Genomic DNA, 16344 nt, shown 5'->3' with positions numbered 1-16344 from the left:
GCTGGCACTTATCCAGGAAACCTTGAGCATCCTCTGACTCAGCAACGCTAAATAATGGAGGCCGAAGCCTCCCAAATCTCTCAAGTCTCCTCAATTCATCATTGGCCACAACGGGGACCACCTGGGCCTGAGCAGCTGCAACCGGCTGTGCTGGTAGTGCCCCCGATATCTGAAGTCCCTATATTACCTACTCTAGAGTATAGGCAACAGGGGTATGAGTACCTCCCCCGGCCTAAAAAGTGGCTGGTGCGGCCTGAGCCGAAACCACCAGAGCAAGGCCAGTGCAAACTGTCAAATCTGGGCCAAAGCCTCCTAAAGGCCTGGAATCACAATGGATACAGCTGGTGCCTCAGCTGATCCCGCCGGCTCAACTATATCTGGAATCTGCTCCTAAGCTGGAGCAACTGGTGGTGCTACAGGTGCTGCTCCAACTGCTGTACGAGATACACCTCGACCTCTACCTCGGCCCCGGCCTCTCGCAGCCCTAAATGGTGGCACTAGTGGCTGACCGTCTGATCCAGTAGTACGTGTCCTCACCGTCTGTGAGAGAATAGAATAATAGAAATTTAGTTTCCGGAATCAACAAATTCGCACGACAGAATACAAGAAAGTGAAATTTTCCTAGGGATTCAGCAGCCTCTCGAAGATAAGTACAGACGTCTCCGTACCGATCCGCAAGACTCTACTAAACATGCTCATAACTCGTGAGACCTATGTAACCTAAGCTCCGATACCAACTTTTCACGATCCAAAATCCTAACATGTCGTGATGGCGCCTATCGTGATACTAGGCAAGCCGACATTACGGAATAATCCTAACCCTTTTAACAAAAGTTGAATTAAAGCATTCTAAATAAAAGAAAATTCTCATAAACAGGGATAGAGACCCAAAACTCAACGCGGAATTTCTAACTATCGGGGTGTCACCGAGTGCATGAGCATCTATACATCATAAGTCTGGAAAACAAACACCGTCTATAATAGTCTGAGACTAAATGCAATAAACAAGAAGATAGAGAGGGAGAGACAAGATCTGCGAAACACCGGCAGCTACCTTGGAATCACCGCACGAAGAAAATCAACACCCACTATGTCCGGGAACACCTAGATCTGCACACGAAATACAGGGTATAGTATGAGTACAACCAACTCAGTAAGTAGCAATACTAAATAAAGAACTGAAAGTAGTGACGAGCTTCACAACTAAGTCCAGTTATAGTAATTTACAACATAAGAAGGTAGGCATGCATTCAAGTTCAACAATTAAGGACCAAACAGTAATTTCATATCAAATTCAACTGAAACAGAAGATAATATCTTTCATTTGTCCAAAAATAGTGATATATGAAAATTGAAGTGCAACAACAATGAAATAAATGCATCCTCTCAGAGCAACAGTCACTCAGTTCTCCCATTCACTCAGCACTCGAAAATCACACTCAGTAGGTACCTGCGCTCACTAGGGGTGTGTACAAACTCCGGAGGGGCTCCTTCAGCTCAAGCGCTATAATCCACACAGACAACTCACGTGTTGCACGTACAACTCACGTGCTAGTATAATATCTGGATCCGCACGGACAACTCACGTGCTGCACGGACAACTCACGTGCTATAGTATTAATATATCACAATCAGGCCCTCGGCCTCACTCAGTCATAAATATCTCTAGTCTCTCGGGCTCTCAGAAATTATGAAAATCAGCCCCAACAGAAATGATATAATGCATCAATAATGAACAATAGAGATTGAGATGTAATATGCAAGTAAAACTGTGATTGAGTATAAAACATCAATTTAGCAGATAATTCAACATGTATACGACCTTTGTGGGTCCCTACAGTGTCAACACATGGTGTAAACATGATTTGTAGTTCGATTTCTCTAATACGTGGAAAATGTACGGATAACAACAAATTATTCAACTACACAGTTCCATGGAATTTACCAAGTCATAATTCCTACGGTACACGCCCACACGCCCGTCACCTAGCATGTGTGTCACATCAAAACTAATCACATAACACATAATCCGTGGTTTCAAACCCTGAGAACCAAATTTAGAATTGTTACTTACCTCAAATCGTGTAATTCTTTGTTCTGCAATGCCTTTGCCTCGCGAATCGGCCTCCAAACGCCTCAAATCTAGTCACATTTAATTTGATTCAGTCAATACAAATTATAAGAATTAATTCCATATGAAAATACTAATTTTCCAATAAAATCCGAATTACCACTCAAAAATACCAATGGGGCCCACGTCTCGGAATCCGATGAAACTCACAAAATCCGATAACCCATTCAATTACGAGTCAAACCATACTAGTTTCACTCAAATCTAATTCCAAATCGACATTCAAAACCCAAAAAATTGTTTTATGAAATTTCTACAATTTTTCTCAAATTTCCATCTCAAAATACTAATTAAATGATGAAAACAATGATATATTCATGTATATTAACCAAATCCGAGTTAGAATCACTTACCCCGATGAATTGCTTGAGAATCCCACAAAGAATCATCATAAACCGAGATCCCAAAGTCCAAATATGAAATAATACTCTAACCCTCGTTCATATAGTACAAAAATCTGATCCTCCATTTTGCTGACCGCAAAATATTTGTACGGTCCGCACATTTCGCGTTCTGCGGTCGCAGTTCAGCAGTGACTGCACTACCAGACTTCAGTAAATTGATCATAACTTTCTGTACATATATCCAAATGATGATTGGCTTACCTTTCTAAAAACGATACTCAAAGGGCTACAACTTTCGTTTCTGGATCATCTCCAAATTCTTTGTAGATTAAAGGATATAAGTTTCCGAAGTCAGACCATCGAACCTGCAGATTTTCCTTTCTGCAGCCGCAAGAGGTTTTCTACGGTCCGCAATTCACCTCTGCGGTCTGCACATGAGGCTTTGCCTCAGCACTCCAAAATGTGCCCCCGCACTCCTACTGTTCCCAGAACATCATTAGAGTGCCGAAATGCCCAAACTCGTTCAAACCTCACCCGAAACATACCTGAGGCCCCCGGGACCTCAACAAAATACACCAACAAGTCCTAAAATATCATACGAACATAGTCGAAGCCTCAAATCACAACAAACAACGCTAAAACATGAATCATACCCCAATTCAAGCATAATGAAAACTAACAATTTCCAACTTCTACATTCAATGCTGAAACCTATCAAATCAAGTCCGATTGACCTCGAATTTTGCACACAAGTCTTAAGTGACATAACGAACCCATAAAAAGTTTTATAACTGGATTCCGACCCCGATATTAAAAAGTCAACTCGCTGGTCAAACTTACAACTTAAATTTCTTATTTTTGCCACTTCAAGCCTAATTTAACTAAGGACTTCCAAATAATTTTTCGGACACACTTCGAAGTCCAAAATCACCAAATGGAGCTATTGGAATCATCAAAACTCTATTTCGGGATCGTTTACACATAAGTCAATATCCGGTCAACCTTTTCAACTTAAGCTTTCATTCTTGAGACTAAGTATCTCAATTCATTCCGAAACCTCACCGGACCCGAACCAATTACCCTAGCAAGTCACATAAATACTGTAAAGCCCAAATTGACCAGTAAATAGGGTAACGGGACTGTAATACTCAAAACGGCCGGTCGATTCGTTACATTACTACCTAAGGAAAATTAAAGATATGTTTTTGACTAAGACCCGGGGTTTCGTGGTGCCAAAGTAGGCTTATGCGTTGGCAATTTTTGGAATTCTTCACGACGAGCTTGTGAGCCGCGATTCGCACTTTTTGGGTTGAATAGTGCTTTGGGGAGTTGAAGAAATATTTTGAAAATACAGGGGGTTTTCTGCGGTCCATTCTACGGTCGCAGAACTAATTTGCGGACCGCATATCTGCCGCAGACGAGGCAGAAATTTTGGCAAAATATTTGGACTAAGCATAACCCCTTGAAGATCCAATACAAAAATATTCTGGAGGGACGTTCTGTGGCGCATTATGTGATCGTAGAATAGGTCTGCAGACCAGTCACAGAGTGAGGCAGGGGTGCCCAGTTCCGGAGGGCCATAGAGTGAGAGGGGAAGTTCCTAAGCTCATCATCCGTCAATTCTTTCTCAAAGATGAAGAATTTGCAATATGAATTCACTAGGTCTTCATCCTAGAGGTAAGGTTCTACTCCATAGCCCTCAATTTTGTGATGTTAATTGAAAATAGGTAATAAGCCAAGCAATTCTTGGGTGTGGGAGGTGTTTATTTTACATGGATGTACCATCAAGGGTAGTGGAAGATTGTTGAGCTCTTTTGGGTGAACTTTGGGTAGTGGGGTGAAAGAATCCACCATAAGAGAACCTTGAAACCTTAATGCTCACCTAATGTTTGATAAAATACTCAAGTGAGCTGGAACTATGAACTCCTTCCTAATTTTTGTTCAATTTTGCTATATCTCTAAATAGATCTAAGTGGCTAAAATATTCGGAACATTGTAGTAATTTAAAAAGCTCGAGGCAAGGTATGTTGGCTAAACTTCTCTCTTAGAATTGAATTCCCATGATGTTCTTGTAAGTCCTCAGTTGTCCATTATGAATTGAGTTTTATGAATAAGTTTGGTGTCGAAAGATGTATTTATATGAATATGTTCAAAATGTGTTCCGAAATATTCTTATCATGTTATGTTATTCTTCGGGAGCGTGTTCAAAGTATGAGTATGTATTAAAATATTGTGACTTCAAGTCAAGCCCAAATGAAAGTGATCATATCAAATTGTATAAGAAATCACATGTGCCTAAGACCCTAAATTGCTCAAATGTGTGCAAGTCTTGAATAGAAATATTTGTTGTTGACAATCTGTGTTAATGTTTGAAAGTGGAATAGTGAGCATGAATTATGAAGTACGGCCAACGTGCCAAGAATGATATTGCATTATGGCCAATGATGCCAATAAAATGAATCACATGTAAAAGAATATGAATTGAGTGGTAAAAGTTTTAATAATAAATGCCTTGGGAGTATTGTTTAGCCACCGAGGAAGGGTAGGTCGGAACAACCTAACCCCGAAACTACACGTGCCGGTGTAAGAGTGATTGAGGGGTAAATCCCCGTGTTAATATGATGAGATTGTTTCCCCTTATATGGGATGTGATTGGTTTGTTGAGATCTTTCCCATTAAATGGGATGAGATTATTACTAGCGTGATGTGATGTGATGTCGACCCACACGGCATTGTGGTGAGATGGCTTAGCCGATCGGGTTGAGATCGGACGCCATGCCGCGCACATGGTGGTATTGTGAGTGTATGTCTCGGGGTGAGATGGCTTAGCCAGTCGGGGTGAGATTGGACTCTGTGCTAAGACACGGTGGTGTATCTGTGCTAAAGATCTCCCAACTTAAATTACTGAAACCTACTTGAAATTCACCTTTCCCCTAACTTGACATCTTGATACTGTTTGAGTCTCTTATTGATTTCATGTTTTATTCTCCATTTACTGTTGCTCGTTCTATTAAGAGGGTGTTTAGTTTTACATACTAGTACTATTCCATATGTACTAACATCCCCTTTGCCGGGGGCGCTGCATCGTTAATGGATGCAGGTGGTTCCATAGCAGGTGGTATTGATTAGTGATAGCAGCACACCCTCTCCTCAGCTGACTTGGTGAGCCCCACTTCATTTTGGGGTCCTGTATCTCTTATCCTTTGTACATAGCATTTTGAGGTATAACCGGGGCCTTGTTATCGGCACTGCCATAGCACTTTTTTGTTCCTGTTAGAGGCTCCATAGACATAGTGTGGGTTGTATCTATTCTTGGGAAGGTTAAACTAAAAATGTTGTAATCGTATCATCTATTACACTTTAACTATGATTGTACAAGGTACTGTTTTGGAGACTTGTTAATGACATAACTAATGAAAATGAAATAGTGTTTTCACATGACCTCTTACTGTCTAATTAATAAAATGTATTCTTTTCTTTATTCATGGGTGAGTTGGGTAGACGGAACTGTGCAGGCTTGCTCGACCAGGGGTAACTCTGTTGAGTGCCGGTCGCAATCCCCGAGGTCGGGGCGTTACAATAGGAGATCCATTGTTGGGAAAACTCAAAACTTCTTTTTCCCTAAAAATCATCAATTAAACTAATACAACTAAAATAGCATAAAAAGTCACCCAGACATTCTCCTCACCCCAAACTTAAAATTGTGCATTGTCCCCAATGCACAACATAAATAATAAGAGGGTAAAAGAAACTCCCCGGTAGGCCAAAGGAAGAAGCACTAGCAGCTCATGGGGTACTCAGACTTCTCCCCGAGAATTTTTCTTTGTGCGGGCACCCCACACTTTGTTCTAACCATCTATCTTGTTGTTGCATCCTTCCAATGGCTTTGCATTCCATGCTCCTCCCAACAAGCGCCTGATTTGACATCGCGGCACCACCTGAACCACTTTCTGCCTCCACCTCGAGCTTATGAACTAAACCCCAAGTTTTGCTTCAAGCTTATGATTATGCTCCTGTGGCGGTACAAATTCTTGTGAGCCAAAAAGTAAGTAAATTATCGTGTACCTTTTGGCTCTCGACCGAGTGTCACCTTGCCTAGACGGTCTTGAAAATTTTTAAATATAAGGCTCATCTACCTCTTCCCTTGACTCCTATTTATGATCATAAGGATCAATTCTCATTTCACCATCCAAACATAATGTAGATAAGTGTTTGGAATGAGGTCTGACACGCTCAAATACCTGAACTTCAAAATTTTTGACCTTCTCAACACCAATCACACTAAAGTCAACTATATTTGTATCTTTAATGTCCTTGGCCGACTCTAGTATTACTTTTTCAACATCGGCATCCTCAAATTCTAGTTGGATAGATTGTTGGTGTTCTACTCTGACCTCCTCCATTAGCACCTCAATTTTAGTATCTACTTCATGCTCTTTTTGGCTACTATCCCCAATATTGTCTTGTTGAGCATTAAATGCTTCGACCAATTGACTTATTTGTGCCTCCAGGTTGTGAATAGTAGCATCTTGCTTTTGTATGAGCAGTTGCTTCTCATCATTTTGTTCCATAAGGCACCTTAGCATATCCTTGATCTCTTTCAGGTCTGCATCCCCAGGTTCTTTGTTCTTATGAACTTCACAAGTAGAACCATAATAAGGGGTGGGGAAGGATAATATAAGTACAACCATGAAAGTGGCCATCTTGACCACCACACATATCACACACATTTCACAAATAAGATTGAGTTGGTGCACATAACTCGCTCTCGGGAATATTTTGATATTCTTGCCACAGGTGATTTCCTTCACAATATATATATGAGGATCAATAGTAGAATTATCGATACCTGAACTCCCGTAATTTCAAGATGTCATGTTTCTCAAATCAACAGTTAGAATAAAATAAAATTAAAAAAAAACAAAACAAAACAAAATAAAAGTTCAAACCTGAAACCTAGATATATATACAGCTACAACTACAATGTTAGTTCCCCGGCAATGGCGCCAAAATTTGATCACGCCCAATTCTAGTCCTAAAAGGGATAAGCAGTCGCTGCAAATATAATCCGGTCAAAAAGTCTAGAGTCGAATCCCACGGAGAACTAAGGTTTAGCTAAAATTATTCAATATCACTCAGAAGACAAGCTCGAACAATTTTTAAGTTATAAATATTAAGATTCTTATGTCTAACTAATTAACTAACAAATTAAAGTAGTAAATTAATAAATAGGGATACTAAGGGTTGGAGACAAAATTGGAAAAGCCTAGAGTTATGATTTTTCCAATTGTCGGAATCCTTTCCGCTATGTCTCCTACAATTTTGCCTATGTATTATCTACTGATCATGAGCACTCGACTTATCGTAATACTCTCTCGAGCAACTACAATAATTTACTAGTCATATTCTCTCGAATTACGCTAGCTCGCACTTTTTCACCACTCATTATGATCACGTCAAAGCTTCATTATCTCTAATCCCGCTTTTATACCCTCCGTATTGATTTCTCACATACGTTAGGAGTGATGTTTTTCAACAACTACCAAAATATGTATCCTTTCTTGAGTAATACACACTAAATAGGCACAGTCAATCGATGGTTATTCAATCAACTGAAATAAGCATGTAGTTAAATAAGGATAGAAATCCAAAGGCTAGATCATATTAAACGTAATTAAAAGTCATCCTCTAAGAGGTTCATCAAACCCTAGATGACAAAGTTTAGCTACTCATAATCATACTAACAATCATGATAATAATTGAAAGCACTAAAATACATATTATGGAAGAACATAAGAGAAAACTCTTGTGATTCGTTGCTTCCAAGTATTCCGTAGCCTTTTGCCTCTCCAATCATGTCCTCCCCTAATCATCTCTCCCCTAAAAACTATGTTTAGGAGGTATTTATAAGGTAGGGTTGAGGTCTACACATCCAAACATAATGAAGAAATAAAAGTGGCTCGGATAAGCATCGTCAGTGCGGGGCATTATCAGAGGCGCCAACATTACCTCGCGAGGCACTATCGGAGCCGCCAACATTTCCCTACGAGGCACTATCAGAGGCGCCAATGATAGTGCCCTGGACAAAGCCGTGCACTGTCTATGGCCATGACTTTTCATTGCCTTGCACATCTTCTTTTATTGCTCTATTTTGTAGCTTTGAGGTATTATTTCGTACAACATTTCTCCATTTCATGTTTCTACACATAAAATAAATTCAATTAAGCTCAATTGTCGCACAAATTAGCATCCAAACAACAAACAAGTAAGGTAAATAACATTAAAATATATGAAATTATAGCACGATTTCAACACTCCACACTTAAATGTTGCTCGCCTTCGAATCAACCAACTACACATTTTCTCTTCAACTACCCCACAAGCCACACATTCATAACACACTACACCTATGACCATGGTTGATAGCAACAATTGAGCTTTAGCATATGTTGTCAGAATACACTTCCCGTACTTATGCCCAATTTCAAAATATCCAACACAGGAACAACATGATTATAACAATCCTAACCTCGGAAACTAACTCAATGTCATAATGCACTCGAGGCTTGAATACTTAATCTAACAGAGACGTCTAAAAATGTTACCTATCCTTTGTGAAACCATGTGCCTCACAATAAAACAAAAGAGTAAGCAGTCTACACATCCAAACCACATGATCGAATATATTTTAAGGACTCACACAGATGAAGAAAATCACTCACTCTCTCAAAGAAGTCATATGCACGCAAAAGGTACCATAGGCTTGCCCATTATGTAAACCTCTATTAATATAGGCACGCTCAGTCCAAAATCAACTAGGATTTTGTTATGGTTGTAATGTGGACTAACGGGCGGCTATGATATATTTAGGATATAGTGGTTAACCCTCTTAAGTACTTTAACACATCACGTATTTAACTTTTAGCGCAAAATTCCTTCAATCCACTTCAATCATCACAAGATTGCTCACCCCAGAATATATTTCCTTCTTTTTTACGCACTGCTTCAGATCACATCCACTAGCAAAAATAAGAAATCTTTATTTATTCATTTTTTTGCTTTTTTTTCTTTTTGTGTTTTTGCCTTGCCGCTAATGGTTTTTTATTTACAGCACAAGTTCACATTTCTTCCTTCTATTGGTTCCACTCAAAAGCTACCCCGAGTATCATCATTACTTCTTTCTAGCGCTCTCTTTACAATTCAAGTGCTTTAAGAGGTCTAAGAAACAAAATGTTTTAATTAAGAATAAATAGGGATAGGCTTGTAATGTGGGTGTCAAAAGAAAGACTTATAGGCTCAAAAGGGTAACTAAGGATGATTTTATTTGTGATAGGCAACAAAACTCAAAAAGATCAAAGAAAGCCTAACATCACTTTTCAAACCGAGCAACACCTAAGATTTCGATTCAGTTCACATTCTATGAAAGTTCTACACTCAATTGCAATAACATGGACTATGCAAATTACTCACTTCACACATGGCACATGACTCCTTAATGACAGTTTCATTCGGACTCTCAATCAAACAAGTATTCACAAAGTCAAGTGATATATTAAGCATAAAGCACAAAGTGAACACAAGTCAAGCAAACAATACATAAGAATCATAACACATGATATTCATTTTTACCAAGGTATCATTATATATTTAAAATTAAAGGAAGGTGAAACACATGCCAAAACCTAAGTATACAACCATCAAACAAGTCAAAAGATGTGAATCACATCATTTCTTCTCCTTGGGTTGCTCTAGTGGTTAGAACCCTCCATTTACAACCAAGAGGTTGTGAGTTCAAGTCACCCCAAGAGCAAGGTGGGGGAGTTCTTGGAAGGAGGGACCCGAGGGTCTATCGGAAACAACCTCTCTACCCCAGGGTAGGGGTAAGGTCTGCGTACACACTACCCTCCCCAGACTCCACTAGTGGGATTATACGGGGTTGTTGTTGGTGTTGTATTTCCTAAGTACTACTCTAAAAATAAAATAAAAACAAAATAAAAATTACTACTACTACCTGGTTCAAGTTATACCCCATGTAAAAGAACCGAGGTACGAAGAAAAATCACGGGGGATTATTACTACCTAAGGAAAATAAAAGATATGTTTTTGAATTTTTCTATTTTCTCATTTTAATTTTTATTTTGTATTTTTTTGTTTAGACTTAAATCACTCAAGAAAACTGTAGAGGAGATCCATCGTTGGGAAGAATTCGTGAAAATATATTAATATACTATGATTTGGCTGAGAATACAAGGAGTTATTACAAGTTTCCAGAATACAACTCTTCATATACACTGCTCCTTATATATTCATGTAAAAACTAGTGCAAGACACTGTCACAACCCAATTTATCCTATAGGCCGTGATTGCGCCCAATGTCGCCTCTAGAAAAGCCAACGGTAAACTAACCATATGATTGCTCTTTTTAATAAGTTTCTAAGTAATTAGATTCCATTTCTTAAGAAATTAAGGAGTAGAAAATTTAATAAATAAAACGAAGGCAACTGATTGACAATCAAAACTATATAAATACTCCAAACCATAAAATCCACTAGTATGTGTGTCAAGACCTGGTGTCACAAGTGTATGAGCAACTAGTATAATATACAAAACTCTAACTATTGTCTGAAATAAAAGTAGACAGAAAAATAAGTGCAAAAGGGAGACTCTAGCTGCTGCGGGACGGCTCAGAAAGCAGCTCACCACTAGGCCTCAGGGTAACGGGGGTGCGTGGCAGTATGACTGCCAGATGCACCTGCCTCAGATCCTACACGGTTAGTGCAAAAGTATAGCATGAGTACATAAACAACATGTACCCAGTGAGTATCTAGTCTAACCTCGAAGAAGTAGTGACGAGGGGTCGACATCGACACTTACTATAGGCTAACAATAAAAATACAGAAATTCTAAATGAGCATGGTTTATGTAGATAATAATAATATCTCAATAACGAGCAGGAAATAAATAATTCTTTCACAAATGGTAAATCCCACGTCAGTTTCTGTCATATATAATTTTTAACCTCTCAGACCATAAAATAATATCAAATATAATTAAGCTCCAAGTATTATTACGCACGATTATGTCGAGGTCGTACGGCCCGATCCACAATAATGTATACACTACCGAGGGTCGAGCGGCACGAACCATAGATGCATATGTTCTACTGCCGAGGCGTTCGACCCGCTCCACAAGAAGAGAGCATGTTTTATGAACATCCGATTTAAAAGCAATTACAAGGCTAATACACAAAGAAGCACAATTTCTATTAACGGTCAAGTAGCCTTCCAAAGCTCAAATAAGTGAAATTCGGTCTTGTACAGTTCCTCTATCAAGTTCCAATATAATTTAGGTATTTTAATTAATAAGTAGGGTACAAACATTACAAATATTTCATGATATGGGTCCTACACTACCCGGACATAAGCATAATTAGTAGCTACGCACGGACTCTCTTCACCTCGTGCGTACGTAGCCCCCACAATTTGAAGCAAATAGTAATTTAAATCACATATGGGGTAAATTCCCTCTTACAAGGTTAGGCAAGAGACTTACTTTGTCTCAAAGCTTGCTTTCCGGCCTCAAATTCACTCTAAAGCCTCAACTTGGTGCCGAACAATCCAAAACTAGTCAAAGGTTGTGTAAATTAATCAATACATGTTCAAAAGTTCATAATCTAACTATTAGAGTGACTACCCAACCCCAATTGGAAGATTCCTAAAATTTATCCACGGGCCCGGATTTCGGAAATATTTGAAGATAATTATTACACATAACCTCACGAACTCAAATATATAATTTTCACCCAATTCCATAACTATTTTCGTGGTTAAATCCCATTTTTTAACAAAACCTAGGTTTTTCATCTAAACCCAAAATTTTCACAATTTTTCATGTTAAAATCTACCCATAATCTATGTATTTAACTTACATTAGATAGAAATTACTTATCTCCAATAGCTAGGTAAAGCTCTCTCTCTAAGAGCTCCAAAATGGCCTAAGTCCTGTATTAAAAGGACCTCACTGCCTCCAGCATTTCCGCTTCTGCGGACCTGGGGACGCATCTGTGGCGTCGCACCTGCTGAAAAGTCATCCCAGGTGCGGTCCTAGCCCAGGCTGGCTTACTCCGCTTCTGCAGATGGGCTCCCGCTTCTGCGGAGGGTGGAGTGCATCTGCGGTCTTCTCTCACCTGCGGACTTCTCATCGCAGAAGCGAGGCCGCTTCTGCGCATGCTCCTCCGCTTCTGCGGACCACTGGCCAAATGGCCAAAACCGCTTATGCGTCCAAGAGCTTGCACCTGCAGGCTCGCACCTGTGGCCAAAAGCTCACAGGTGCGGGCACACCAGAACTGGTGCACCAGCATCCCCTTTTGAGCTCTAACTCGATCCGTGCAACGTCCGAGTAGCACCCGAGGCCCCCCAAGGCCTCGTCCAAATATACAAACAATTTTGTAAACATGAGACAGACTAGCTCGAACCCTCGGGACGTGGAAAACAATACCAAAACTAAGAATCGCACCCCAAACCAAATCAAATCAACTTATGAACTTCAAGTTCTTCCAACTTGCTCCGAACGCGCCGAATTATACTTAAACTACTCGGAATGATACCAAAATTTGCGTGAAAGTCTTAAATCACCATACGGAACTATTTCTGGGCTCGGAATCCCAAACGGACCTAGATAACACCAAAACCTACTCCAAACTAAATTTAAAGAACTTTAAAACCTTCATTATACCAACTTTCAACTTTTAGGCTCCGAAACGCTCCCGGGTTACCCAAAACCCGATCCGAACGCACTCTCAAGTACAAAATCATCATACAAACCTATTGGGACCGTCAAATCCCAGTTTCGAGGTCGTTTACTAGAAATGTTGACCCAAGTCAAACTTGGCTCCTTTAAAGCCAATAACAAGGAACTAAGTGTTTCGATTTCAACCCAGGCCCTTCCAAATATGAACTATCCATCCCCGCAAGTCATAAAATAGTAAAAGCACATACAGAGAGTATTATTTAGGGGAACAGGGATCTAGAAAGTAAAACGACCTGTCGAGTCGTTACATTCTCCACCTCTTAAACAAACGTTCGTCCTCGAACGGGTCTAGAATCATACCTGGAGTTTCGAATAAGTGTGGGTATCTGTTCCGCATGTCCTCCTCGGCCTCCCAAGTCGGCCTCCTTGACTGGTTGACCCTTCCACTTAACCTTTACCGTAGAAATCTTCTTGGACCTCAACTGGCGAACCTACCTGCCAACAATGGCAACTGGCTCCTCCTCATAACCTAGGCTCTCATCTAACTGAACTGTGATGTAGTCTAACACATGCGACCTGTCGGTATGATACTTCCAGCGCATAGACACGTGGAAGACCGGATGAACTCCCGATAGACAGGGAGGCAAAGCAAGCTCATAAGCAACCTCCCCAACCCGTCTCAACACCTCAAATGGACCTATAAACCTTGGGCTCAACTTTCCCTTCTTCCCGAACCTCATGATTCCCTTTATCAGCGATACTTTCAAGAGAACCTTCTCGTCCACCATATATGATAAGTCACGTGCCTTCTGATCCGCGTAACTTTTCTGTCTAGACTGTGTTGTGCGAAGTCGCTCCTGAATCAACTTTACCTTTTCTAAGGCATCCTTCACTAAATCAGTACCATATAACTTAGCCTCGCCAGGCTCAAACCATCCGATGGGCGAACGACATCGCCGACCATATAAAGCCTCAAATGGAGCCATCTCGATGCTGGACTGATAACTGTTGTTGTACGCAAACTCGGCCAAAGGCAAGAATCGATCCCACTACCCTCCAAAGTCAATCACACATGCTCTAAGCATATCCTCCAAGATCTGAACTATCCGCTCTGACTATCCATCGGTCTGCAGATGAAAGGTTGTGTTGAGCTCTACCCGGGTCCCCAACTCACTCTGTACTGCCCTCCAGAAATACGAAGTAAACTGAGGGCCTCTATCTGATATAATGGAGATAGGCACACCGTGCAACCGAACAATCTCCTGAATGTAAATCTGGGCCAATGTCTCTGAAGAATACATGGTCACTACCGAAATGAAGTATGTCGACTTGGTTAACTTGTCGACAATGACCCAAACTGCATCAAACTTCCGCAAGGTCCGTGGCAACCCAACTACAAAATCCATAATAATGTGCTCCAATTTCCACTCAGGTATAACAATCTACTGGAGTAGGACACCTGGCCTCTGATGCTCGTACTTAACCCGCTGGCAATTAAGGCACCTCGCTACATACTCAACTATGTCATTTATCCGCCGCCACCAATAATGCTGCCTCAGGTCATGATACATCTTCATAGAACTTGGATGAATAGAATGCTGAGAATTGTATGCCTCCTCTAGAATCCTTTCCCTCAATCCATCAACATTAGGGACACATAGGCGACCCTGGAGTCACAAAACACCATCCTCACTGACAGCATCCAAGAGTCGCAGAACACCATCCTCACTGATAACAACCTCTTTGGCACCACCTGGTAGTACCGTTTCTCGGAGAACCAACAAGTACGGATCATCAAACTCATGAGCCTTGATCTGGTCGAATTGTGAAGACTGGGCGACGATGCATGCAAGAACTTGACTGGGCTCTAAAATATCCAACCTCACAAGTCTGTTAGCCAAGGACTGAATGTCTAAATCTAGTGGCCTCTCCTCTACTGAAATGAATGCCAAACTACCCATACTCTCTGCCTTCCTGCTCAAGGCATCCGCAACTACATTCACCTTGCCTAGATGATAAAGGATGGTAATATCATAATCTTTTAGTAACTCAAGCCACCTGCGCTGATTCAAATGGAGATCCCTCTACTTGAACAAATGCTGCAAGCTATGATGATAGGTGTAAACCTCACAGGACACCCCATAAAGATAATGCCTCCAGATCTTTAGAGCATGAACAATCGCGGCCAACTCCAAATCATGTACATTGTAATTCTTCTCATAGGGCTTAGCTGGCGTGAAGCATATGCAATAACTCGCCCCTGCTGCATCAAGATACAACCCAAACTAACACGTGAAGCATCGCAATACACAGTATATATCCCTGAACCAGAAGGCAACACTAATACCGGTGATGAAGTCAATGCGGTCTTGAGCTTCTGAAAGCTCGCCTCGCAATCATAGGACCATCGGAATGGAGCACCCTTCTAGGTCAATCTAGTCAGAGGTGCTGCAATAGATGAAAAGCCCTTCACAAACCGACGATAATAACTTGCTAACCCCAAGAAGATCCTAATCTCGGTCGTTATGGTAGGACGAGGCCAACTCTAAACTACCTCGATCTTCTTGGGATCTACCTTAATACCCTCTCCTGATACAACATGTCCCAAGAATGCCACAGAATCAAACCAGAAGTCGTACTTGGAGAACTTAGCATATAGCTTCTATTCCCGCAAGGTCTGAAGCACCACTCTTAAATGTTGCTCGTGCTCCTCCATGACACGCGAGTAGATCAAAATGTCATCAATGAAGACAATGACAAACTAATCAATATATGGCCTGAACACCTGATTCATCAAATCCATAAACATCGTCGGGGCATTAGTCAAACCGAAGGACATCACTAGAAACTCATAATGGCCATATCTAGTCCGAAAAACCATCTTTGGAGTATCCGAATCCCGAAATCCACCGGGGCTGGCTTTGCTACAGGCACCTCGCCCTGCTCCTCAATAATAGGATCCTCTAGTAGATCCACTGGTGGCATGACTGGAACAACTCTAGGATGTCGTCGTCCTCTACCACGAGCTGGAGCCCTCCCTTGGCCTCTGCCTCGGCCTCTAGCAATATGGGGAGCAGCTCCTCCATGATCGGTTACATCTGCCGCACGCGTTCTCACCAT

At 40.9% G+C, this 16344-nt stretch overlaps 1 protein-coding gene across 1 annotated transcript; it reads right to left on the bottom strand.

The window, feature by feature from the left end:
* Positions 1 to 14666: 14666 nt before the first annotated feature.
* LOC138892741 (uncharacterized) lies at positions 14667 to 16344 on the bottom strand. Its single transcript, XM_070176477.1, has 3 exons — positions 16103 to 16344; positions 14988 to 15282; positions 14667 to 14891 (listed from the first exon to the last, which is right to left on the bottom strand). Exons 1-3 carry the CDS (start codon positions 16342 to 16344, stop codon positions 14667 to 14669), a joined length of 762 nt encoding a protein of 253 aa, XP_070032578.1.

The sequence above is a fragment of the Nicotiana tomentosiformis genome, chromosome 5 (genome assembly GCF_000390325.3).
Source record: "Nicotiana tomentosiformis chromosome 5, ASM39032v3, whole genome shotgun sequence".
NCBI lineage: Eukaryota > Viridiplantae > Streptophyta > Magnoliopsida > Solanales > Solanaceae > Nicotiana > Nicotiana tomentosiformis.
The sequence above is the reverse complement of the archived record's forward strand: the minus strand, read 5'-3'. Positions and strand labels throughout refer to the sequence as shown.

What these genes read in the sequence shown, in the direction of transcription:
- LOC138892741 (XM_070176477.1), bottom strand. Translation starts at nt 16,344, where the DNA reads ATGGTGAGAACGCGTGCGGCAGATGTAACCGATCATGGAGGAGCTGCT. An exon ending in ATTCGGATACTCCAAAGATG is followed by an intron (nt 15,283 to 16,102) that starts GTTTTTCGGACT and finishes GAATCAGCGCAG; the next exon opens with GTGGCTTGAGTTACTAAAAG. An exon ending in TGTTGGTTCTCCGAGAAACG is followed by an intron (nt 14,892 to 14,987) that starts GTACTACCAGGT and finishes TTGTGACTCCAG; the next exon opens with GGTCGCCTATGTGTCCCTAA.